This window comes from Motacilla alba, chromosome 14 (assembly GCF_015832195.1).
Source record: "Motacilla alba alba isolate MOTALB_02 chromosome 14, Motacilla_alba_V1.0_pri, whole genome shotgun sequence".
Taxonomy (NCBI): domain Eukaryota; kingdom Metazoa; phylum Chordata; class Aves; order Passeriformes; family Motacillidae; genus Motacilla; species Motacilla alba.
The window spans coordinates 11,463,105-11,486,976 of record NC_052029.1 but is presented as its reverse complement, the minus strand read 5'-3'; the positions used below and the strand labels follow the sequence as shown (position 1 = coordinate 11,486,976).

Genomic DNA, 23,872 nt, shown 5'->3' with positions numbered 1-23,872 from the left:
TTGACTGTAGCAATTGCAGGAGTCTAGGAGGTTGCAAACTTCTGGGAAATGCCAATTTTCAGGGCTTTGTATAAATTAGAATACAAAAATTTTATTCATGAGTACCAGCATTTCAAAGGAAAAAAAGTAGAACTGTATTAATTTGGTATAACTAACATAAACTAATGTTTGCACCTGGGACAGACACATTTGGTTCCACTCTCCTCACACAGATGTCTTTATTTTATCCCCCCATACAGCTCCATCAGGAATCTGCCATTAGCCTCAGCTAATGTCAAGGCCATTTCCATGACCAAAACCAGCCCACAGAATGGTTTGGGTTGGAAAGGACCTTAAAGATAATCTTGTTTCACCCCGTTGTGGGTGACACCTTCCACCATCCCAGGTTGCTCCAAGCCCTGTCCAACCTGGCCTTGGGCACTTCCAGGGATGGGATAACCACAGCTGCTCTGTGCTAGGGCCTCAGCACCCTTATGGGGAAGTGTGAGTCCTAACAATATATATTTCTTCCCTTTAAGTTTAAAAGCATTCACCTTGTCCTATCTCTGTCTGCCTATGTAAAAAGCTGCCGCTTTCACACAAGCCCCCTTTATAAGCTACTTTTATTAAGACGGGAAAGCACACTCGGGGTCTTACAGTGTGGCCTAACAAAACGCAGCACTGGGAGCGATCATATCCCATGGGGAAATGGAGGGAAGAACAATATTCACAGCGCTTCTGGGTCCCCAGGGTCACCGGTCCCCTCACAGCCACCCCCTCATGGCGCAGGGGGTCCTGCCCTGTGACTCCTCCCAGCTCCCGCCGTGAAATGGGGAGAAACCGGCGTGGAGACTGGACCGGGGGAAGGGGCTCATCCCCAGAGAAAGGCATCATCCCCGGAGGAAGGTTCATCCCCAGGGAAGGGGTTCATCCCCGGAGAAGGGGTTCATCCCCAAGAGAAGGGGTTCATCCCCGGAGAAGGGGTTTATCCCTGGGGGAAGGGGTTCATCTTTGGGTGAGGGGATCATGCCCGGAGAAGGGGTTTATCCCCAGAGAAAGGGTCCATCCCCAGGAGAAGGGGTTCATCCCCGGGAGAAGGGGTTCATGCCCGGAGAAGGGGTTTATCCCCGGAGAAGGGGTTCATCCCCGGAGGAAGGGGTTCATCCCCGGGAGAAGGGGTTCATCCCCGGAGGAGGGACCGGGCGCGGCAGCTCTGCCCGGGGCCGCCGAGGGACCGTGAGGGCAGCGCGGGGGGGCCGGAGATGGCGCCTTGCCGCGGCGGGTAATGGCGGCGGCGCTGAGGGAAGGGGAGGGGACAGGCCGTGAGGGCACGGCCGCCCTGCGCCATCGCCCCCAGCCGGCTGCGGGAGGGAGAGAGGGAGGGATGGGAAGGGAAAGGAAAGAAAGGCACCGCTTCCGCCACGGTGGGGCGGGCCCGGGCGGAGAGCGGCGGCGCGGCGGGGCTGCCAAGGGTAGGGGCGGTGAGGGCCGCGGCCCGGCGGGATGGGGGTGGCTGTCTCCCTGTCTCCATGTCTCTCTCAGGAAAAGCCTGGTGGAGCCGGGGTGGAAAGCAGGGCTCGAGATTTCCCCCTCGGTACCAGCTACCCGCCTTAGCGGGGCCCCTGTCAGAGGCAGCGGGGCCGTGCGCGGGCAGTGATGCCATCCCTGCGGGGCTGCGAAGTCCCCCCGCGTCAGGGGTGGGGGTTTGCACTGAAATTAACTTAACCGTGGGTATTTCAAGTTACGGGAAGGATTGGGTCTTTTTGTAGCTCGTGGCGCATGTTTTTAATCTAATGTTGTCATGCTGTTGTTGTCGTTTTGTTCTTTTTCGGAAGCGATGGAAGCGAGTCCCATCGTGACGTCCAAGCAGCGGGAGGAGGTGGTGCACGGGGTGCCGACGGAGGTGGTGTGCACGGCCTTCTCCAACTCGGTGCTCGTGGTGGTCACACAGTACGGCAAGATGGGCACCATCGTCTACGTGGACCCCAACACCATCGGCGACAACGTGGGCAGGCCCTCGCTCACCACCAAGGTGCTGCTGGGCAAGGATGAGGTGAGGTGAGAGCGGATGCGAAGAGCAGAGGCAGCAAGGATAAGGGGGAAATGTAGTAGGTGGGGCTGTGCAAGTTGCCAGGGAGTTGATGAATCACAGCAGTTAAGCAGTGTTTGAATAGTGATAAGATTAATTTTAAAATGAGGAAAGAGGGGCTCATCAGAAAAGTATGTGTGCTCGTCTGCTCTTGGACATAAAAGTTTAACTAACTGTGAGTGGTTTAGCGATCTGTTGTTTTTATCCTACAGGATATGGATTGCTTCTGCATGTTTATGGAAAGTTTGATAAAGCTCTGTTGATTTAAGGGTTGCAAGATTAAATATGCAGCCATTGATAACCTTTTTGGGTTTCTGTTCCAGTGAGTTTGTTTTCCTTTTCAGGTCTGTTTTCCCACCCCTATCCTCCCCTGTCTATGCCAGGCCCATAATGGACTTTAGTTGCCCACTCCCAAGTGTGCCTGCCAGCACCTTCCCTTGATAAAGTTTAATTTGTTTTGCTTCAACAAAATGAGGTTTTTATCGACCATTTCACAAAGCTAGAGACAAAGCAGAAGCAAATGTGTTTCGCAAAGCATCAACTGGTCAAACATTAAAACAGAAAGTTACAGAGCAACAAGATTATGAGGCTTTCCATCAGGGTTGAAGCTATCACATATTACTTGCTGGCTTTAGCTAGACAAGCTATAGCAACACAAGTTCCTGATTCTATCCATGACTTCCCCTTGTGGAGTTCTTTCTCTTGAGCAATAGCCTTCCCTTTTTGGGAGATATTTTGCTCTCTCTCCTTTGATATCTGCAAATGCTGACCACCTCCACCCCTAAGCTTATTTTGGGTTTTATTCGGAAATGGGAAGTGCTATGTTTACTTTGTTCATTCTATTTTTAAATAATTTTAACTAACTGATCTAAAGTTCAAGAAAAGACTTTCACTAGTTTGCTGTTTTCCTGCTTGTCACTGCTAACATCCTTCTTTGGGATGTTGCACGCTTCCAAACAGCAGCTAAAATCAAGGAAACTCATCCTTCCAACAGATACGCAGCATGGGTGTAAATAAACCCTAGACAAGCTGGGTGGTTCAAGGCTGTGCTGGATGAGGTTGAGCCTGGGCATGAGAAAACACCTCACACCAAGAGTGTGGTCAGACACTGGAACAGGCTTGAGGTGGTTGATGCTCTGAGCCTGTCAGTGTTTAGGAGCCATTTGGACAGTCCCCTGAATAATGTTTTAGCCTGGTCAGCTCTGAGTTGGTCAGGCATTTGGGCTAGATGTCATTGTAGGTGCCTTCCAAGTGAAATAGTCAATGATGTTCTGATCTTTTCTTGTTAAAGAAACCTCAAGGAAAAGGTTTTATCCCTTTTTTTTTGCCCCCTTCAGCCTCAATACTTATTTCTGCTTTTCATTATTCTATTGAAATAAAAAGCAACATGTCTGTAACACCAGGCTTACAAAAATGTTGTATATAACACCATTTGGGGATCTCTAGGAATTACAAAAATAACAGCTTTTTTCCAGAGCTTGTCAGTGGAACATCCCCTATTCAGAACAAGTTTTTAAACAATAAAAAACTGTACTTGCAAACTTCTTTAGAAACCTGGCTGTGAAGGAAATAAAGGCATTTGGATCCACAGCATTTCATATAATTTAACACTGGTGCCATAGCTCAGGTGGGAGGATTATGGAAGAAAGGATTCTCCATACTGAGTTTCCAAGTTTCCCAGACAGTGCTGAGCTCAATTCAAGTGCAGCTCCAGTAAAGTTGTTTCAGGGTGGTGTGGGTGGCTGGCACACTCATGGGACCAAACTCTTCCCTTTTAAGCTGGTTGAGAAAATGCTTTCTGAAGTTCAGTGTCTCATGGCTTGCCTTTGCTGACCATGTTGGAACTCCTCACTGTGAGTCCAGGATCACCAGGTTCTGCACAGCACTCCAGGGCTTTTCCTCTCCTAACTCCTGCAGGAGGACTCTCCCATCTGTAGGAGTGTACATCTGTATCCCTTTGCTTTTCAGCCCCTCGTTCATGTTTGTGCCAAAAACCTGGTGGCATTTGTGTCGCAGGAAGCTGGGAACAAACCTGTTCTCCTCGCCATGGCTTTAAAGGACAAAACCATGGAAGGAATACAGGCTCTACGAGAAGTGATCCGAAGTTGCCAAGTGTGGTGAAGTTGTGCCATCTGGATTCAAGGAAATGATCTTGAGCCCATGACTCATCACCACCTATTTAAAAGGACTAGAAATGAAAATGATGGAATGTCTTTGTGGTGGTTTTGGACGTCCTGAGGAATTTCATGAATTTTTCTCTACTGTGTAGAACGTTTGTGGGTTTTATTATTGGGACAGGTTTGCAAGTCCATATAGACAGTGGTGAGACAAGAGCAATTGTCTCAACTTAGGAGAGAAGGGCTACTTTTATCATGTTGGGTGGGTCATTTATTTGGGAAAGGGCTCGGCTCTGCACATGTGTCCTGAGGAGCAGCAGATGCCAAGCTCTGTAGCTGTGCCATACCGCAAAAGGGGAACACCCAGTGCAGAGGGAATAAAAGAAACATTGTCAAATCAAATTTTACCTGTTTTCTTTTTTTTTTTGCTCTGTGAGAATCACTTCAATTGAAATACAAGCCTTGGTAAAAAAATCAACAGTTGTATAATGGGAAAGATTTTCTTGCCCTTTTTTAGGAAATGAGTCCTAGATGGCTGTGTTTGTCCTTATGTCCATTCCTTTCTGGATGTAGTCTGAATTAATTTTCTACTTTCACTCTGATTTTAAAGAGAGGCAGATCATGACGCTCTGCAAATTTCATGAGAGATGATGTCAGGGTGGAAGACAGGAACCCAAAATAGTGGTAAGAAAATAATCTCTGCCAATGAATTACGTGGTACCAACACATCAGAGAAACAGAACATCCATAGGCTGATCACCTGCAGTGAGCATCTGTCTTAGGAGACGTGGGGACAGATGGTTTGAGGGGTTACACAGGGTTGTTTCTGACAAGTCATTTCCAAAAAGTGTCAGATTGTGTTGTATGAGCTGATGCAAAGATTAATAGACAAACTTTTGCCTTTTGCTTGGAAAGCACATTTGTTTTTACCTCTTGTAATAAACAACAACAAGTAGTAAATTTTTAAGTGAGCTGTTACACACTTTTGTCACTTATGAACTTGACAGCACAGACAGAGGCCAGGTCTTGAATTCTGGGCAGGGAGGAGTTGTGCTAAGACCAGTTTGTACAACAGAATCAGCACAGAGCCTGTGCCTGCCCCACCACGGTGATCCAGCTGCCAGGTCATTCTGTTGCTAAAAAATCCCCTAGAAGTAGAAAAGCAGAAAATGGATTTTGAAAGGACTCTTTTCCCTGAAGTAAGAGTTATTTACGGCATTTAAAGGCATTATGAGAAATGAAACTCTCTTTTAAAAATATGTTCAAATGCTGCAGGCTTCCAGCTGCCCTTGACAAGAAACTTCATCTAAAAATAATTTACTAAACTGTGCTTCCAAGAATCAAAGATTCGCATCTGTCAGAGCTATAAATTTTTCCTCTTCTACGCTTCCCTTTTTTTTTTGTCTAGGAAGGCTGAGAGAGACATGTGGAATTGGTTATTGTCAATCTTGGTTTGCTAGTAGGGATTCTCTCTTGACACAAAACTGAGGCTCTTACTGTGTCCATAGCTCCAGCAGCTTGAGGAGAACATGAATCAGCAAATTGGATGGAAATTGCATCTTCCGCTGTGGTGATGCAGTGGCATACCACTGCTGTGCCCCCAAGAGCTGAGTGTTACTACCTAAAAGCCTGGCACAAGTTAAGCACCTTCATTTCCTGGCTGTGTGTGTGCCACCTGGTCTGCATAGGGCAGTGGGTGAGGAAAGGACGTGGAAACCTCTCTGACTTGATGCTCAGAGCCAGGACAGACTTACCTTGCTGCCTTTCCATGTGCGATAAATTAGAGCACGAGCAATTGGTCCTTCGACTTTGCTCCTCTCTGCTGCACAATAAACCAAGGGGAAGGCCTGCTCAAACAACAGGCACAAGGTGCCACCAGCTGCCTGCCTTTTACTCATCACTCTTCTCCAGGTAGGGATTAATTCCCAGTTGCTGGGAAAGCTGCCTCCGCCACCCAGGCAGAGCTCTTGTCCTCGGCCGCAGGACGTGTGCTGGGCGGGGGGCCGCGGCGTCGGGCCGCAGCTTTCCATCCGTGTTTGCTTTCCGGGCGTGGGTGCCGAGCACGGCGGACTGGAAAGGTAAGTTGGGTGGCTTTTCTGCGGGAGACAAAGCCCGACCTGCTGCTCCGGCTCCCGCGGGGCCCGGGGCGCAGGGAGGGCGCTGGCAGGGTGAGCCGGGCACAGCGAGCGGCTGCGGGTGAGGTAAGCGGGGCACAGCAAGGCCCGGTGGGGGCTGGCAGGGAGAGTGGGACGCTGGTGGGAAAAGCGGGGTGCTGGTGGGAGCCGGGGAGCAGCGAGGGCGAGTGGGGTGCTGAGGGGGCGCTGGTGGGAGCCGGGGAGCAGCGAGGGTAACTGGGGCAGCGGCAGGGCCCGCGGCCAGCGGGCGGGCAGGGCCGGGACGGTGTCCGGAGGAGGAGTCTCCAGCGGTGCTGGTGGAGGAGGGCACGGGGGATGCAGAGGCAGGTGCACGGCAGTCAGACTCCCTCCCGGAGGAGCCCCAAAGGGTGAGTGGGGCCCTGGGGGTTGCACAGCAGCTGGGGGAAACCCCACAAATCAGGGTCGCCCCAGCAATTGGTTCTGAGCACCTGTGGGAGCCGCTGGGAGGGCAGAGCCTCCTCTAAGAGCCCTGTCCTGCGTCATCCACTCCTCCAGATGGGCTTCAGAGAGGGCTCGATGCTGCCCTGCCGCGATTTGTAGCTGTGTGCTGTAGGTCCTTCCCCCTGAGTGGCCTGATGGTGGTGTGGAGAGGCTGGTCCCGTGAATAACCCGTGTCCCGGCTTTTTCTGGCAGCAATCAGGAGGAAAGGCATGCCTCCTGCTCTGGTGGGGCTAAGCCTGGATGCTCCCCTCCCCGGGATATGGGTCGAGGATCTCAGAGGCGCTGCTGGGGGGCTGCGAGGGCTCACCTTTCCCTGCTGACTTGCTTCACCCCACAGGGGGCTGCCGCTGAGATGGGGATGTGTCCTGTGTGCTGCAGGACACAGGGAGGCATGTGAGCTGGGAGTCTGGGCTCTGGCAGCCTGCAGATGGAGGGGAATCCCTGGTAAAGTGAAAAGCCCCATTTGCAGGTGGCCTGCCTGAACACAAGCTTCACTGCTCAGTTTATCTTTTCAGTTCTCACTTAGCATCTCTAATATCCCAGGGAGTGTATGTAACAGGTAGATACTGTATGGCAGGTACCTGCAAGGTGTCTGAAAACAGACAGATTGGATATGGCTCAGTCCCATCGAGGAGCTGAATTTTGCAGCTGGTATTATTCCCGGTGTCTCCTTGCTGCCTTTGTTTTGGAAGCAAATGGCTCTCTAACTGCATTGAATTGCCTGACTACCTTGCATGGCCGGGATCTAATTACCTGTGGAGCTGAGAGCCCTGTCTCTGAACAGCACCGAGGCTTTTGCTTTTAATGACTTGTTCTGCAATGTTCAGAGTGTGACAATGTCGGGGAGGCTGCCAGGACTGGCTGTTGGTGCCACCGTGCTCACACCGCGATGGCTGGGAAAGTTAATAGGAGACAAGATGTCTTGGGCCAAGCGTCTGTGGCACAGCACTGGGTTGAAAACAGAATAAATGGATCTAGTGAAGAGCACAGCTCTCTGCCATGTCTTGGGGAGTAAGCTGGATCACTAGAAAAGTGACTAGAAAAACACAGCTAGAAAGAGTGAGCTTTCATCCTGCTCTGTCATGATGCTCTGGCAGAGGCAAAGCGTGGCCAAATGCAGCCATTTAGCCCCAGCCAGCGGGAGGGCAGCCCCCAGAAAGAGCGAGGAGTGACTGGGGAACAGGGCACAGCTGGACTCTCATCTCCTTCCCTGTGCCACGAGCTATCTCTGTCCTCCTGTTAATGTTTACAAGGCAGGTGCAGCAGCATCCAAGTCTGTCCAAAGACCAGATCCCGCCCCGGCTTTCCCGGGATCCTTTTTCCTGCTGGCCGGGGCAGGACCACGGGATGGTGGCAGGGAGGAAGAACGCGGCTCCCTGCTGCCCGTGTAACACTATCGGTGCCCGCAGCCAGCTCCAGCTCCAGCGCAGGTACTCCGGGGTGAGCTCCTGGGGCCCCGCCAGCTGCCGCCCGGGCATCTCCGCTTACACGCGACTGCTGCCAGGCGGAGCCAGGGAAAGGTATTTTTAGGGCTGTTGATCTGACACCAGCTGAGTTTGCTCTCCTGTGAGGTTGGGGTTCGGTGAGAGGGCAGAAAAGGGAGCTGCAGGGTCAGCTCTTGCTTTGGTTTGTTTTCAGTGTTTAATTGGCCCGAGGTCATTCCCTACCACTCTTATCTGTGGCAGATATTTTTATGCTCTCTCAGATATTTTTATGCTCTCTCTCCAGTTCATGCTTACAGTTTTACCACAGGCAATAGTTACCCAGCAGCTAAAATATTTTTTATTAACAATGCACTGAGAAGCATCTATATTGTTAGAATTCAGCTTGCAGGTTGTTGTTTTTTTAAACCACTATTGTTATATTTGGGAAAAAGCAGCTTTCCATAGATTACCAGAAAGAAAACCCAAACATGGCAGTTTATGCATCTGTTGGCCTTGAGATATGAAGCTGCCCTATAAATAATTGCTTATTATTAGGTTGGTCCTTGCTGTCTGTAACCACAGGGTACACAGTGTCCGTATGCCCAGCCACCCTCTGCACCAGGAATGCTCAAAGCCTTGGGACAGCCAGCTTTGAGGAGCACACACTGAGCACAGAGGTGCCATAGCACTCCTGCATCCCCAAAGGGCAGCAGCTCTGCCTCTGGCATGGCAGGCTTGCTCCCTTGTGCTTAATTTGGGTGCAGGAGGGACTGCTGGCTGTCCTTCAGATCTTGGGGTTGGCACTACTGGCACACTGACACCCCCACAATCCCAAAATAACTGGGTGAAGAATGTGGGTGACACCAAATGTCTGGTTCCTTGCGCAGCCTCAGGTTTTGCCCCCAGCAGGCCACACATGATGAAAGGAGCCAAATTTGGGGGGGGGGGACTTGGTGTTTTCTGGACTCCCAAGGAAGATGACACAAGTGTCCTGATGGCTTGTTGGTAAGGGACTCTTTATTATCCTGGGTGAGGGATTGGTTTAACCCTTAAGTCTTTGGTTTCTGAGGGAAAAGGGTCCTGAGCCACAAGTGTGAACTCACAGGGGTGCGAATATGCACAGATCATTCCCTTTCAAGTGGGAGTGATTCCTGAGAAAGCAAGGAGCAAAGCTGGGAAGGAGAAGTGTGTCTTTTGGGAGACATGGGAACTGCATAGACCTCCTCAGCGAAAAGAGGGTCTGCTCCTGAAGGATATTTGCATTTTCCTGCTGGGAGAAGCAGACCCAATCATGGCAAAGGGGCCGGTTTGGGTGAAGGACAGTCTGGAAAAACTCTGGGGAGGAGATGAACCTCACAGGAGGTTTGTACATGCTGTGTGGGCTGGGAAATCTGCTGGGACCTTCCCTGTCCTGCACCACTCCCCTTCCCTCTCCCTCCCTGCAGATGAGTAATGCCACTCGTGCTGTGCCCTCTCCCCTGGCACCTGGCACACCGGGGCCTGGCACAGCAGCCAGGCTGGCCTCAGCCCCGCCATTCTCAGCTGTTGCCCTGCTTACGGCTGCCCACAACAACTCCCAGGAGGGCCAGCAGCTTTTCCTGACCACGACAGCAGCACAGGTCATCTCTGGCATCTTCGTGTGGTCAGCACTCATCGTCACCTTCCACCAGGTATGGGCTGCAGCAGAGGTGGGGCTCAGCACAGGGGCTGACCTGAGAGCAAAACTATCGGTTGCCCTCAAGTCCATTGCAAATCACTCAGCTCCTGGTGAGTATTTCTTCCTGTTGCTGCCCAGAGGTGATATCCCTGCTGTCAGGAGCCTGGTGCTGGCAGCTCACAAGGATGGACTTTGCCCACACTCTCCCCAGGTGGTTGCCAGAGCCAGGAGAGGCTGCAGGGCATTGGCACTGCCCAGAGGCAACACCCAGTGGGCATTTTGGGTGTTTGGGGTGCCCAGCACCAGCTGCCTTGAGGCATACCCCGAGTGGGCATGGTTTAGGGGGCTGTGTAGGTCCATGCTGCTGAAGGCAGTCCTGGGGCAAGTGGCTGTATCCAAGCACTGGGATGGGGCTGCACAGGGGAGGGCACATTCCTCACACAGCCCAGGGAAGGAACGTGATTTCCACATGTTTTCATGCAAAGGATGGGCCCAGGGACTGGGATGGAGCCTGTTGTGTGTGTTCACTGCGATGGGTCTGTGGTGGAAAGCTGGCAGAGCTCTCACCACAGAGAGGAGGGTTAGCACAGCACCCTGTGCCTTGGGGGCACCTCTAGTTCCCATCCTGACCCGTGTCAGCCACAACTCTGCATGCTGGGCACTTTGCAGATCTACACACACCTGAGGAATTACACCATCCCCAAGGAGCAGCGCTACATCATCCGCATCCTCTTCATCGTGCCTGTCTATGCCTTCGACTCCTGGCTCAGCCTCCTCCTCCTCGGCAGCCACCAGTACTACGTCTACTTCGACTCGGTGCGGGACTGCTACGAAGGTGAGCACAGCATCTGCTCAGCAGGGAGGCTGAAGGCAAAGCAGGGCTCTCATCCTGCTGGCCTGTCTCTGGAGCATCTTGGGTTGTGAAGTGGCAAATCTCCATTACTTTTGCTTCCCACTCTCCCTTCCTCCATGAAGTTTTCCCCTTCCTTCTCTTAGCAGCAGCAGGGAGAGGATGCCCCACAGACAAACATGAGCTGCTGCCTTTCAGACACAGGCTTGGAGGGACCCCAGTACCACAGTCCTGGGAAAGAGGTTTCCTGGCTGCCTGTGGGATAGAAGTGCAGCTTCTCTAAAACATAAGGGAGATGTACCCAAGAAATTGGGGAGTTGGGGTGTGTTGAAGTGCAAGGGAAATTTGTCAGGATTAAGGCTTTTCTACCTTGGTCCTCTCTTCCTCAGGAATGAAGTTGTGGGGCATTTGCATTACTTCAGGTTTAATGTATATGAAAAATAAGTGGTGGGGATGTCCGAGAAAACTGTTCAGGACCCGCTGCTTGCTGGCCACCAGCCATTTGTGCTGCCCCTTAGCAATTTTGAGGTACTTCCATGCAGATGGTCCCTGGATGGACTGTGTGTTCCACAGGAGCTGTTGTGTCTGTAATGAACTCTGTGCCCATAGTGCAATGGGTCTGACTCCACTTGGAAGTCAGGTAGATTTGACCTGCTGCTCCTCTCACTGGGCTCCCACCCACCAGCATCCCAAATCTTGATGCAGTGCCAGGTTGGATGAGGAAACACCTGAGCAGGAAGGAATGTGAGATGAAACAACCCCCACCAGGACTTCCATCAGTCCTGCTGATCCTGTCTGCCCTTGCCTTGGCAGCTTTTGTGATTTACAGCTTCCTGAGCCTGTGCTTTGAGTACCTTGGAGGGGAAAGCACCATCATGACAGAGATCCGAGGGAAGCCCATTGCGTAAGTCCCAGCATCCTGTGAGTTCCTCCTCCACCCACTTTCCCCACCCAGCACCCCCAATGGCATCCTCTCACCTTCTGCTTTCAGGTCCAGCTGCTTTTACGGGACCTGCTGCCTTCAGGGTATGTCCTACTCCATCGGGTTCCTGCGCTTCTGCAAGCAGGTGGGTACCCTGTGGGGAGCATGGACTCCACTTCCCTCAGATGAGGGCTCTCTGGGTGGCAGGTTCCTTCCCCACTGCCCTGCCAAGGGGGCTTAGCTTCATTATTCACTTAAGATGCTGGATTTGGAGGCTTTTTTCCTCTGAGGGAGGCAGGTCACCAGCTTGCTGGCACCTGGCCAGCAGCAAGGCTGCTTGCTGTCCTTGCCTCTGACTCACTGCTGAGTCAGGGTCTCCTCCCACTGCAGAGCTCAGATTGCCATCTCTGTCCAGTCCCAGGTTAGCCTGGACGCTGTCTCACTCTCCAGCACTGCACTGTGGGCTGAATCCTGTCACCCGTCTGTCCCCAAGCCCTCTGGTCCCCCCACCTTGGACTGGCTATGCTGCCTTTTGAGAGCTGCCTTCTGGAAGCCCCACTCCCTCACATCTGCAGACCTTGTGCTGATTCATATTTCACCCCAGAGCACTGCTCTCTCCTGTGTGTGTGTCCCTGGAGCAGAGATGTCCTGCTGCCCGTGCTACACTGTGTCTCTCCCCTGTGCAGGCCACGCTGCAGTTCTGCATTGTGAAACCCCTCATGGCAATTGTCACCATCATCCTGCAGGCGTTCGGGAAGTACCACGATGGAGACTTCAAGTGAGGATGCTGGGTGTGGCTGGGGGGGGGGGTTAAATGGGAGAGGATGGATCCCTGCTCTGTCACCAGTGTGTCCTGCCAGTCTCCCCAGGAAGCTGCTCCATGGATAGTGAGAGCACTGTGAGCCCAAAGTGCTGGGGAGCAGAGACACACTGCCCCCAAACAATAGAGGAACAAAACTCCTGTGAGCCATAAGAAATAAAATGATAAATAAAAAAATAATACAATGAGGACCCACTAGCAGAGGAAGAGCTGTTACCTCTGCCCTCCACAGCAAAGCTGTGCACCCTCCCCTTCCCCATTTGATCTCTCTTTGCCCCCAGCTGCACTTGCTTTGCTCCCCACGGCCCAGGGCAGCAGGTCTCTCTCTCTCTCTGCCTGCAGTGTCCACAGTGGATACCTGTACATCACCATCATCTACAACTTCTCCGTCAGCCTGGCCCTTTACGCCCTTTTCCTCTTCTACTTCGCCACCATGGACCTGCTGCGCCCGTTTGAGCCAGTCCTCAAGTTCATCACCATCAAGGCTGTAATCTTCCTCTCCTTCTGGCAAGGTGGGTCCCACCACGGATGCCCCACGCTTCTCCTCCTATAGCCCCACCTGGATCAGGGGTACAGGAACAGAACTGACCCCTCTCCCTTCCCTCGCACAGGAACACTGCTGGCAATCCTGGAGAAATGTGGGGTGATCCCTGAAGTTCAGATCATTGATGGGAAGGAGGTGGGAGCTGGGACAGTGGCTGCTGGCTACCAGAACTTCATCATCTGCATTGAAATGTTCTTCGCTTCCATTGCCCTGCGCTACGCGTTCACCTGCCACGTGTACAGGGAGAAGAAAGAAAACTCAACAGGTAACTCTTCCTCACTTCTTCCTTTCTTCAATGACTAAGGAAAGAGGAAACCTCTCTTATTTTATTAGTATCCTATTACCAATGGGATGCTAAAAGCTACAAGAGGAATTTCTTTATCCTGTACTCCATGCATTTCTTCTCCCTCTTCCCTCATGACACCCACAAGCTAAAACAAGGGGGCAGGTAAGGAGACCGTGGTGTGGCTGGGCAGGATTAGGAGATGCTGGTATTACCCACATGCTTCTGGAGAGGATCTATCCTTTGGAACATGGAGCTGAGATTGCCTTCCTTCTCCTTGGAACTTGGAACCACAAGCTGAGCCCACAATGAGCCCCTGGTCTCGAATTTCTAAGTAGAAGTGTCTTGGATCACTTGTGCTCATTGACTGGCTGCTGTCCCATCACCCTCCTGCTCTCCCTGTTTTGCAGCAAACCTCGCCCCGATGCAGAGCATCTCGAGTGGGCTGAAGGAGACCATCAGCCCCCAGGACATCGTGCAGGATGCCATCCACAACTTCTCACCCGCATACCAGCACTACACCCAGCAGTCGATGCAGGAGGCAGAGCGCAAAGCGCCGGGGGAGAATGGGCACGTGGCCTCCAAGATAGATGGACAGAGCAGCAGGAAGAGCAAAAACATTGAAAAGAGAATGCTAATCCTGTCAGATGAGGAGCTGTAGGAGGTATCAGAAGAGACACTGAGACTGAAGAGGTTTAAACCCATGCAGAGGTGTCTTGAGGCTGAGACAGCCTGGGCTAATCAGAATACAGAGAAGCCAGGAACTCTATCCAAAAAGCCAGTCTCTCAAAGGGAAGATGCAATAACCCAGAAAAGGTTAAGTGAAATAAGTGGCAGCTTCTGCTATCATGGATGAAGCTGTGTTGGACCCTGTGTTGCAGCCTGGGCTTTGCTGCCCCACTGCTGCTGTCTCTCTGCCAGCCCTGTGCCATTTCTGGGGGATGCCAGGCAGGGAGGGGAGCCGGGGTGCAGGACAGACCAGCTGCCCTCGCCCTACTCTTACCTCCGAGTAGTGCTGAGGCCTGAGAGAAATGCTTTTCTCAGCACAGTTCTGCTCTAGTTTCTCCCAATTTGAGTAAAAAATGATCTCCAAGGGCTCCGTGGAGAAAACCAGCCCAGGAAGGTGACTTCGCTTCACCTCAAAACCTGGTAAAGGTTGAAAGACGTCATTCCTTATTTTTACATCTTTCCCCCTCTCCTTCTCACAGCAAAGCTTATAGAGATGTGCAAAAAACCTTTATCACGGAGCAAGAGTAAGTCATCCTCTTCTCCCTCCAGATGTGGATGCAGCTGTCCAAGTAACTCCCCCGGGAGTGTGGCAGGACCTCACTGGGACTAACCAGAGGTCTGCAGCTGCATTTCTGAGAGCTGCCGGTGACAGAAGTGCTTGTTTATGTCTAAACCAACTTATCTCTGAACGGATCAGAAGTTAAAAGGGATTCCATCTTCCTTATCAGAATCTTTATTAGGGAACCAGACTGTGACTGGTGGTGGTAGGAATTCACTTACTGGGAACTGTCTGTTCCTCCTAACCCTTCACTATTCCCTATCCCTGGGCTTTGCCTGACCTGTGGGAAGGCAAGCAGGAGCTGAGCCCAGCTGGGTGACCATGATGGTGAGGATAGGTGCTGAGGGATGTTGCCACGTGGGGCAAGACCACAGGCAAGGGAAGACTGTGTATGGAGGGATGCTCTTTGTATCAGTGATGGTGAGCTCACACCCTTCTGTTACGACTTCTTCTCCTTTCTTCCCCATTTTTTAGTCTAATTTCTATTCTCCTGACAATGAGAGGTTCCCTGGGAATGAACTTAGGCACTGGTGGGTCTGTTGTCTGGGATGGTAGCAGGCTAGTGGAAGGATGAAGGCAAATCTATAGCCTCAGATTTGCAGTCATGTGGCAAACAAACCAATGGGTAATGCTTGGAGCCCTTTTAAACACAACTCATAGAATTTGGATCTTTTTTTCCCTGCTCTTAAGCTGCAAAATGTAAATCACAACACAAAATTATTTATTTTTTTTCTAATAAACAGCAATTTCTAGCACAGAGCAAGCAAGCATTTTCACTGAGCTCAGCAAGCAAAGCCCACGATCTGCCTGTTCCTGCTATAATGCTGATGCTCTTAAGCTTAACGTCCTCCCTGCCCCTCAATGCTGGCCCAGCAGAAATACCTGCACACGCAGCATCCTGCACATTTTGGCATTCCTACAGGATTTGTGCTCATCTTTTTCACTCCACAAAGAACGTGCGTGTCTCCCGCTTCCCCTCCTTGCACAGCACCTCTTCCACGCCTCACCTAAGCTGTACATGCAGTGGGTCAGAGGAGCTGAATCTGGTTTAGCTAAGCTAAACCCAGACTCCAGCACCAACAAGACAAGCTGTGTTTATTATTATTACTGGAGAAACCTTACCATGCTATAGCCCAGACTGCACATGAGCAACCTATAGTTCAGCCAGTCCTGCAAGTCCCTCTGGTCTGAAGGAGCACTGCTCATACCTGCTCAGCTGGTGAGACTGCTGCCACTTTTCCTGCAAGGAGGTCCATAAACAAGAGCCAGATGCTGTGCACATCCAGGCATTCATCCAGGATCCTGCACATCCTGGGAGCAAGACTGTCCTGCATAGAAAGTGCAGCCGCAGTACTCAGGGACAAGGCTGCTTGGCTTTGTAATGGAGCCAGCACAGAAGCAGGGACATCTCAGCTGAACATCTTGGTCCTCACTCCTCTGGGAGAGGACAGCCACAGCTGCAGGAACAGAGGCTGCTCTGGCTCCTGGGGTGAGGACAGACTGCAAAGGTGATGATGGCACATCTGCTGGTGCTCTCACAGCCGCTGAGATAAAGACTTGCACAAGAACACAGCAAGAACCGTGGTTGTACTTCATTGCACAAATGATCGACTCCGGTGCATAATGGGCTGCCTCCATTGCTCTGCCAGCAGGTGCAATTCCCAATGCAGACAATAACATTTGCCTATTTATGTCAAGCCCTGATTACTGTATTATATGTAAAACAGATCTTTCTTGCAAGCCAAACAAGGGGGGGGGAAGAAAGAAAAAAAAGAAAGTCAGCTGTGACTCATGCAAGTCAGCAGTGTGATACCAGCCTGAAGGAGCCGTGCTGGGCTGGACACCAGCTGGCTGCCACGACGGCAACAGCAGGCACCCTCCCTGCTCCAGCCGGCGTAGCTGGGCCTCCTGCTCGTCCTTCTTCTTGGAGAGGGGAGAGAGGCGAGAGCTGATGGCTCAGGCTGGGCGCTGTCACAGCCCTCAAACCCTTAGGCTGTCAAAAGGCATCCATGGGGAACAGAAATGCCAACGGTGATGTAGGCTGGACGCGGTCTCCTCTGCTAACGCATCTCCTCCACCTCCTCAACAAGGACACGGGGAAAGCTGGCGGCGAGCACACGGGTGACCTACACAGGAGCCTGCTGTGCCTGGAGCCACGCCAGCAGGCAGCCCGAGAGGAACAGGCGTCTCTCACTGCCAGCAGCAGGCTCCAGTGGTCGGTGGATTTGTTTTCCCGTTGTCGCTTGTCCTCGGGCTTTCCCCAAGGACAAGGCTGAGCTACAGCTATTGGATCTCCTGGTGCCTTTTGGGCTTGGAGCAGGCAGGTTTATACCCCAGTCATGTCAGGGATGATCATCACAGCAAATCCTGTCACTACACCTGCAGGAGCTCCCTAAAAAGCAGAGGGGAAGGAAGGCAGCCACTGGCACCACAGCTGAAGCAGCTCTCATGCATGGCTGCTCGCTGCACAGCGCCCAGTCAGAGACAGACACTTCTTTTTTTGGGTGCTAGCACTCACCAGCAAGTCCCTGGGCCCAGCTGCTGACAGGGAGCAGACCTGTGCCAGAAAGCAGGATTTGTGCTTTTGTCACCCTGTTCACAGGGACCTTCTGTGCTCCTTCTCTATGCATGGTGAATGTTTCCTTTCATTCTGAACCTTCACCTGGCCCATTCCTGATGCCCTTTTCCTCCTGAACTAATGCTCCTCCATCCTTTCAACAGTCACAACTGGCCTACCTCCCTGTCCCCCCTGTTGTCACCAGCTCCTCGCTGCAATGACTCCAGGCAGGAGCCAAAGCAGCTGATGATGCTTTTTTTGCTCAGCACAGACTGCCATCACCCCTCAGGCTTCACCCACGTGCCTGCTCAGCCAAGCCTGCCTGGCCCCACCTAATGACCATCCATTACCTGCTGACACACAAAGCCTTTCAGCCCTGCTCCTCTTCACTTTGCCCTACCTCTTAATTCCAGCTTTGGCCAACACACCCATCTGTCTCCAACCTACTGCCTCAACACAGGCCAAGTGTTTTACCCCCTTCAGCTGTTCCTTCAAGAAACTCTACCCCTTGAAGTAGGGAATTAAAGCCAACACAACCCCTGAAAGCTCACTGGCACAACGTACCACCTTTTTAAAAGCCCCAGCAGGGAAAAGCAAAAAGATGAAGTATTGATGTAAGAGGTTAAAGCAGTTTATTCACAAGCAGTCACAAAGGGAAACCATGAAGGGATATTTCACAACCCAAAGGAAGAGAGAGGAGTGTCTCTCTCCAGCACTTCCAGACAGGTCACAGTGTCTCCAAGCCACAAGTGGCTTTGCTCAGCATCACGACTGCAGGCAGGTGCCTGCTGAGCTGTCAGTCCTGCTTGTGCTAACACAGACACCCTCTGATTGTGCACAGAGCCCCTGGGTCAGGAACAGACACGCGGTCTGAGCACAGCATTGACCTGACAAACAGCTCGGACAAGAGCTAGCCCTGGAGCACATGCCAAGTGTCCCAAGAAAGCCCCACAGCAAGGCTGAGATGGGCTCCAGGAGGTTGGGTCAGATGACTGCAAAAGCCCACGCTGCCATCCCACTCGCCTTAGCCCAGCCTGCCTCCAAAAAACACATCGCTCACCGCAGCGCCATGGCCAGCCGCGCGCTGCACTGGGGACAGGCAGCAGAAAACCCGAGGAAAACACTCCACTGAAGATCAATTCAGGCTCCAAAACGCTGACCATAGACCAGGGCAAGTCTGAAACCAGAAAATGCTTTATTGGAAAGGTACAAAAAAACCAGTCACTGCAGCTAAATTTACAGCAATAAATTACGTTGTGGCTGTCAAGAGAAGTAATGGACACATACACAGGGCTATTCGCCTTACAAACAGGAATCCACATTGCTTGGTATATCAATAATTTATTTTATAATAAAAAAGCAGCACAAAAATAAATATTGAAATGAAATTACTGAGTAACCACAGAGGATAGAATGAGCTGGTGATAAAAAACAACTTAAAACAGAAGACTTCTATCATTAAAAAAATGAAAGCAAGTATCCACCATCTACAGAAACACCCCAGCAGACTGAAATACAGACGAAGGAAAACAAATCCACATTACAAAAGTTTTTCAGTTTTGTTTTGTTTCTTTTTTTTTCCTTTTTTTTTTCCTTTTTTTCCTTTTTTTTTTTTTAAATAAAAACAATCATGACAATGAAGTTTAAATGATTTGAGAGAGAAAAAACTGCCACCTTCTCCTCCTCCCCGGGTCTGAGCCATCCCGTGGCACAGCTCGCCTCCGCCCCGGCCCAGTGCCAGCGCCTCGTCCCTCCCCGCCGTCCCGGAGCTGCCGTGGCACCCAGGTCTCTGCACTTTGTGGTCTCCTCCTGGCAGATGTAGAGCTGGGCAGGAGCAGAGACACTGCCTTGTTTCAAAGGGATCTGGAGCTGCCCTGGAGGGAAAGGTTCCCCACTCCCAGCAGAGAGCACAGCAAACACGAGTACGAGAACAGAGGTGTCCCTTCCCGACGCCTTCGTCTTCTCCTGCCTCCCACCCAGCCTCGCTTCCCTCGTCACTCTGCGGATGGGGAGCAACCAAAGAAGGCCAGGCCCAGGGGAGAGGATCCCAGCACCCAAAAATCAGATCCCCCGCTCCTCCTCAGCGGGGTCGGGGGGGACAAACTAAGAGGGGCAGAGAAGGGAGCCATCCAAAGTACTGCAGCAGAGAGAGGCGGGAGGTGCGGCCGCGGGGACGCGTCCCACGCCGCCGGCTCCCCTCGCCGCGCTCGCCCTGGGTGTCAGGCTGGCAAGTGCAGGACGGAGAGAAAAGAAAAACAAACAAAACAAAACAAAAAGTAAAACACAACAGAAACAAACCGAACCCCAGAGGAATGCAACGCGACAACCCCAAGCTGGAGGGCCCTCCAGGGAGGAGGGTGGAGGAGCTGGGTCTCCAACGCGATCAACAGCTTTCGGGTCATTCCTCCCTCCACGTTACCTTGCAATTCTGATCCCTCTGTGGAAGTTTAGCCAGGACATTTCATTCTCCTCCAGGTCACCACCCAGGGAGCCCTGGACTGGCAATTTCTTTTAATAAAGATTTACAGTATCAAACTTGGAAAAAAAATTATTTTTTTTTCTTTTTTACGAAAAATCTGTACGATAAAATGTATATAATTATATATTTATATATATATTTCTCTCTCTTTAAATATTTCCACGTGGTCCTTATGGATATCCAATATGGATTACCTACCATGGCTATGGTATCAACAGCTTTAACAACACCCAGGCCTCTTGTTCTTTATCGAGTGACCAGAGATTTAAGTGCCTACCAGCACTAAACTAGCAATCACTTGGACAAGCCTTTGGCACCCTTCCAAGAACTGGAAAAAAAAGAAATACTTGGCCACAAGGGAAGTGCCACATAAAGATATGTTTCTCAACTCATTCCAACAGCAAGAAGACCCCAGGAACAAAGATCAACCTCTGTCCCCTTCAGTGAGACAGGTCTGATTTCCCCGGAGGGGTGTCAAGGGCAGCCAGAGGGTGTTCCTATCTAGCCAGGAATGTTATGGAGCTCTGGAGCTGTTTTAAAGACTGGAAGCATTTGGGCATTTTCAAGTCAACTGGCCTTTTTCAATAAAGTTTTCATTTAAAGCCCCAACAGTGCCAGGAGTCTCCATTTTGCCTGTTTTTGGAGGCACCTGTAAGGTCTGGGAAAGTGTCCAATGTCTGTGAGCTGGAGAACATGAGAGGACCAGGAAATGACCGTAACATCTTTCTCTTCCTCAGCTTCTGCTGTGGGAGTCAATAACTGGTACTGATACACAGGACATCGATCTGCCTGTTTGGAGATAGGGAGGGAATGGAGGAGAAATGAGGTAACACTAAGTGCCATCCAAACTCTACATGTTGGAAAATCACTTGAAGGAAACTCCCTGCTCGCCTCCAAAACGTGGACCTGGCAGGGGGAACGAGCCTTCAGGAAGCATTTCACTGACACCCTTTCTGGCTCAGTAAAGTCACGGACGTCGATGTTGGGGACTGAATGAGAACCATGTCTGAGGTTTCTCTTTTCATTAACCTATTTCACAAAGGATCCTCCTGGGAAATCCAGAGACTCCAATGACAAGGTGAAAAAAAAAAAGAAAAAGCAAGCTAACAACTTCTTCCAAAGACAAGTAGGGCTTCACTAAATTTCTACCAACTTACTGCCATTCAAGGCAAGACAAAGCCTCAAACAACAAATTATACTGGGTGTCAGATGCCAGTTCACTGTCCTCTTTCCAACAACGGTAGCACTTGATTATTCTCTTTCAGTCCAAGCCACTTATGAATTCTCCGTGATCTTTGTTCCGGAGCCCAAATTCTCTAAGCTCTTCTCCTCATCTTAAAACCTCAGCAATCTCATTCTCTTCTCACCTGCATGACAACAGGCATCGTCCATTCCATAAGTCTCTGACCTGCCCTACAAAACACACAGTCCCTTTCCTTTCCTACTTCAAGAAGAAAAAAAAAACAACAACAAAACACACAAACACCAACATAGCTATTTTTTTTTTACAGTGACCTGGAAACATTCATTGTTTCATCACTGCTGCGTGACAGCAGAATCTCTCCTTTCAGCTTCCAAAATCCTGCCCAATGCCAAGCCAGAAATCCCTCTCCCAAACCACTGCTCAGAGCCAAACAAACAACTTCTTGATCCCAATTCTTCTGTCCCCTACACGCACATTGATTTTCCATCCTGCCCTCATTATAACTCACCCATCTGCAAGAGAAAGCATCAAGTTTCAGGGTCACATTCACACAGGTTGTCTGAACACTGAGAGTTGTCCACTGTACTCTTTGGATCCCAAATTCAGCATCTGATGTGCTATGGAGAGGGAAAAACTCTTCCAAGCTCCCATGTGACCTCCCCATAGCCCTTCTCTGATCACCAAGGACTGGTGAGCACAGCTCTCCAGCTAAGGATGCTCATTGCTAACATACCAATGCTTTTGTCAAAGAGGAGACTCCAAACTTCTCTCCTCCTGGCTGAATGCTATTGCCCTCTAGTTACACTTCAGTGCTTTAAGAACGCCTTCCAACATGCTCTGCACAAACCCCTTCTCGCAGTGCTGATCCCAGCAGAACTGTCCCACCTTCTCTCCCAGCCAATTCTGCCTCCACCAGTAATACGTGCAGCATTCTTCCTCCTCATCTCCCCTTCTCCTCCTCACCACACTGCTCTTCACAGCATTTACTGTGCCTCCCTCCCTTCAGCTTCAGGTAACCCAGGAAAAAAAAAGCTGCTACTTCAAGACTGCGGATCATTTGGAAGAAATAAACTGCATAAATATACCCAATTCACAGGCACACCTTTGGGAAGGAGCTATCAGGAAACTTGGGCTTGGAATAAAGGAGGCTGCAATGTAGTTTTTTTTTTTACAGGCCACACAGGTAATGGGGCATATTAAAATATGTAAAATATATATTTTTCCATATTTTAACAGCATGGATTGAAAACAAAAGGTTATTCTTAATGGGTGTGGTCAGACCCAAGCATTTATCTCCATCACCCTCCCACTCCCATCCACTGTTAGCAGGATGAAATCAAACCCAAAAAGCCTATATTCCTGCCCTCATAATATCAGGTGGAAGTGGGGAAGGTAAGGGAGACCCTTCTTACAAGGAGTAGGAGGCCACTAAAGGAAACTCTTTTTCCCATACATTCATCTCTCATGATGATTTCTACGGTCCATATGTTTCCTGGCTCTTGAGCATCATTCACGAAGACTCCGGAGGCTCCTCAGGTATCTTCTCCCACCTGGAAAGCTGCCCACAGCTGAGAGGGGTTTGTGGAGGCAGAGGGAAGGAGGAAGCAGATCTTGCAATTTGTACTGCATACAGAGCTCAAATCCTGGACACGAGAGGTTGATGGAGCCACTGAGTCCAGACAGAAGCAGCCAGTTAAGTTCCCTTTGTAGGAACCCTTTGGGTTTGTTTGTTTTTCTCTTTTCTTTTTTTTATATTCTTCTGGTTTTTTGCACTTTTGGAAGAGACTTCTTAAAATGCCAATTCTTGACGTGACCAAGGACTCCGGAACAATGCATAAGAGCCTTATCCCCTCCCCTCTGAAAGGCTGCTAGTTCCCCCCACCGAGGGCACTAGGAGGCTGCTGAAAAGGGCACAGAACTGGATGAGATTTCGGCTGATTTCACGATGGTGATGACACTGGTGGTGGCAACTTTGGTCGGGGTAATAGGCCCTCGCGCCACAGTACGAGCAAAGGTCTGGAGTGCTTCGTACTTGGAGCGCAAGGCATCCAACTCTAGCTTCATGCTGCTGTTTTCTCTGGCCAGCTTCTCCACCTCTTGCTGCAGCTCAACCCGCTGCCTCTCGAGCTCCTCTTTCTGAGTCACACGCTTGATGCGGCAGCTGGCAGCGTAGCCCCGGTTCTTGAGCGTGCGCCTCCGCTGCTTCAGACGGATGACCTCCTCTTTGGTGAGACCCCTCAGGTGCTGGTTCAGCTCCCGTACGGACATTGACACGAGTTCATCATCACTCAGCACTGGGGCATTCTCTCCTGACTCCTCCTTTACCTGCAAACACCAACAGCACAGGGGTAGCAGCAACCCGACGGGAGCGGATGCTCTGGGCAGCAGAAGGGGAAAAGGCCACCCCTCAGCAACATGACATCCCTACCTGGAAAACACTCCTGATGTGCTGTGGAGAGCACAAGTTCCACTAAAACATCTGGGTTAAACATGGCAGAGATCTGAGCACTCTAGTTGTCTGGGTTTGGGTTAGCCTCTTAGGTCACAGAAAGCAGTGATCTCTACACCAATGTGAACCCAACAGCAAGATTTTCAAGGGGATAAATGTTAAGTCAGCTGAAGCCTTTTTTTGTGAAGTCCTTTGTCAGGACCTGGAATTCATAATGAATGCTAAAGATGACACCTTATCCCAGCATTATGCTGGGACACCAGTGCAGCATCTCAAAAGCAGAGTAGCTGCTTCTGTGCAGGGCTTAATTCAGCATTTTGTGGTTTTTCGTTGAAGATTGCTCATTTGAGTCGTGAACAAAACCAACCATGCTTGGCGTCAAGGACAGCCTGATTTGGTTTTGCTAGGGCACAGCATGTAGTAACTGAAGTTACATGAGAAAACCACCAAGGCCTTGCCCTTTCCTCAAGCACGTTTGCCACCATTATTTTCAAAATCACAAAATTGTTTAGGCTGAAAAACACCTTCAATATCACTGAACACAGAACTTTTAAGACACCATCCTTTTGTCTTTTCAGAGACTGCAGGACATACAGAATGAAGAGCCAAAACA

At 50.8% G+C, this 23,872-nt stretch overlaps 3 protein-coding genes across 16 annotated transcripts in view; 2 read left to right on the top strand and 1 right to left on the bottom strand.

Moving 5' to 3' along the window:
* The first annotated feature begins 1,118 nt into the window (after positions 1 to 1,118).
* PSMG3 (proteasome assembly chaperone 3) lies at positions 1,119 to 4,681 on the top strand. 6 transcript variants are annotated; one of them, XM_038150844.1, is made up of 3 exons: positions 1,119 to 1,261; positions 1,815 to 2,037; positions 4,037 to 4,681. In XM_038150844.1, exons 2-3 carry the CDS (start codon positions 1,817 to 1,819, stop codon positions 4,122 to 4,124), a joined length of 309 nt encoding a protein of 102 aa, XP_038006772.1. In that variant the 5' UTR covers positions 1,119 to 1,261; positions 1,815 to 1,816; the 3' UTR covers positions 4,125 to 4,681. The 6 variants fall into 6 exon arrangements, with proteins under 6 accessions (XP_038006772.1, XP_038006771.1, XP_038006774.1 ...); XM_038150843.1 differs by having other exon boundaries at positions 1,126 to 1,261; positions 1,815 to 2,032; XM_038150846.1 differs by lacking the exon at positions 1,119 to 1,261 and adding an exon at positions 1,375 to 1,451 and having other exon boundaries at positions 1,815 to 2,032.
* A 1,427-nt stretch (positions 4,682 to 6,108) lies between these two features.
* On the top strand, positions 6,109 to 20,704 carry TMEM184A (transmembrane protein 184A). Of its 6 annotated transcripts, none has more exons than XM_038150842.1 (9): positions 6,109 to 6,386; positions 9,652 to 9,876; positions 10,533 to 10,698; positions 11,527 to 11,617; positions 11,705 to 11,780; positions 12,322 to 12,413; positions 12,798 to 12,967; positions 13,067 to 13,264; positions 13,693 to 20,704. In XM_038150842.1, the coding sequence occupies exons 2-9, from the start codon at positions 9,652 to 9,654 to the stop codon at positions 13,941 to 13,943; spliced, it is 1,269 nt and encodes a 422-aa protein (XP_038006770.1). In that variant the 5' UTR covers positions 6,109 to 6,386; the 3' UTR covers positions 13,944 to 20,704. The 6 variants fall into 6 exon arrangements, with proteins under 6 accessions (XP_038006770.1, XP_038006764.1, XP_038006769.1 ...); XM_038150841.1 differs by lacking the exon at positions 6,109 to 6,386 and adding an exon at positions 6,421 to 8,212; XM_038150839.1 differs by lacking the exon at positions 6,109 to 6,386 and adding an exon at positions 6,421 to 8,302.
* The window catches only part of MAFK (MAF bZIP transcription factor K), a 13,872-nt gene continuing 8,690 nt past the window's right edge, over positions 18,691 to 23,872 (bottom strand). For all 4 annotated transcript variants that reach the window (XM_038150849.1, XM_038150852.1, XM_038150853.1 and 1 more), the window contains exon 3: positions 18,691 to 23,135. In XM_038150849.1, coding sequence (XP_038006777.1) covers positions 22,701 to 23,135 — 435 coding nt within the window. In that variant the 3' untranslated portion in view covers positions 18,691 to 22,700. The remainder of the gene's footprint in view (positions 23,136 to 23,872) is intronic.

Coding starts and splice junctions, on each gene's coding strand:
- PSMG3 (XM_038150847.1), top strand. CDS start 1,636: ATGCCATCCCTGCGGGGCTGCGAAGTCCCCCCGCGTCAGG. Junction 1,676..1,814: donor CGAAGTCCCCCCGCGTCAGG/GGTGGGGGTTTG, acceptor CTTTTTCGGAAG/CGATGGAAGCGAGTCCCATC. Junction 2,033..4,036: donor TGCTGCTGGGCAAGGATGAG/GTGAGGTGAGAG, acceptor TTTGCTTTTCAG/CCCCTCGTTCATGTTTGTGC.
- TMEM184A (XM_038150836.1), top strand. CDS start 9,553: ATGAACCTCACAGGAGGTTTGTACATGCTGTGTGGGCTGGGAAATCTG. Junction 12,968..13,066: donor CTTCCTCTCCTTCTGGCAAG/GTGGGTCCCACC, acceptor TCCCTCGCACAG/GAACACTGCTGGCAATCCTG. Junction 13,265..13,692: donor GAAGAAAGAAAACTCAACAG/GTAACTCTTCCT, acceptor CCTGTTTTGCAG/CAAACCTCGCCCCGATGCAG.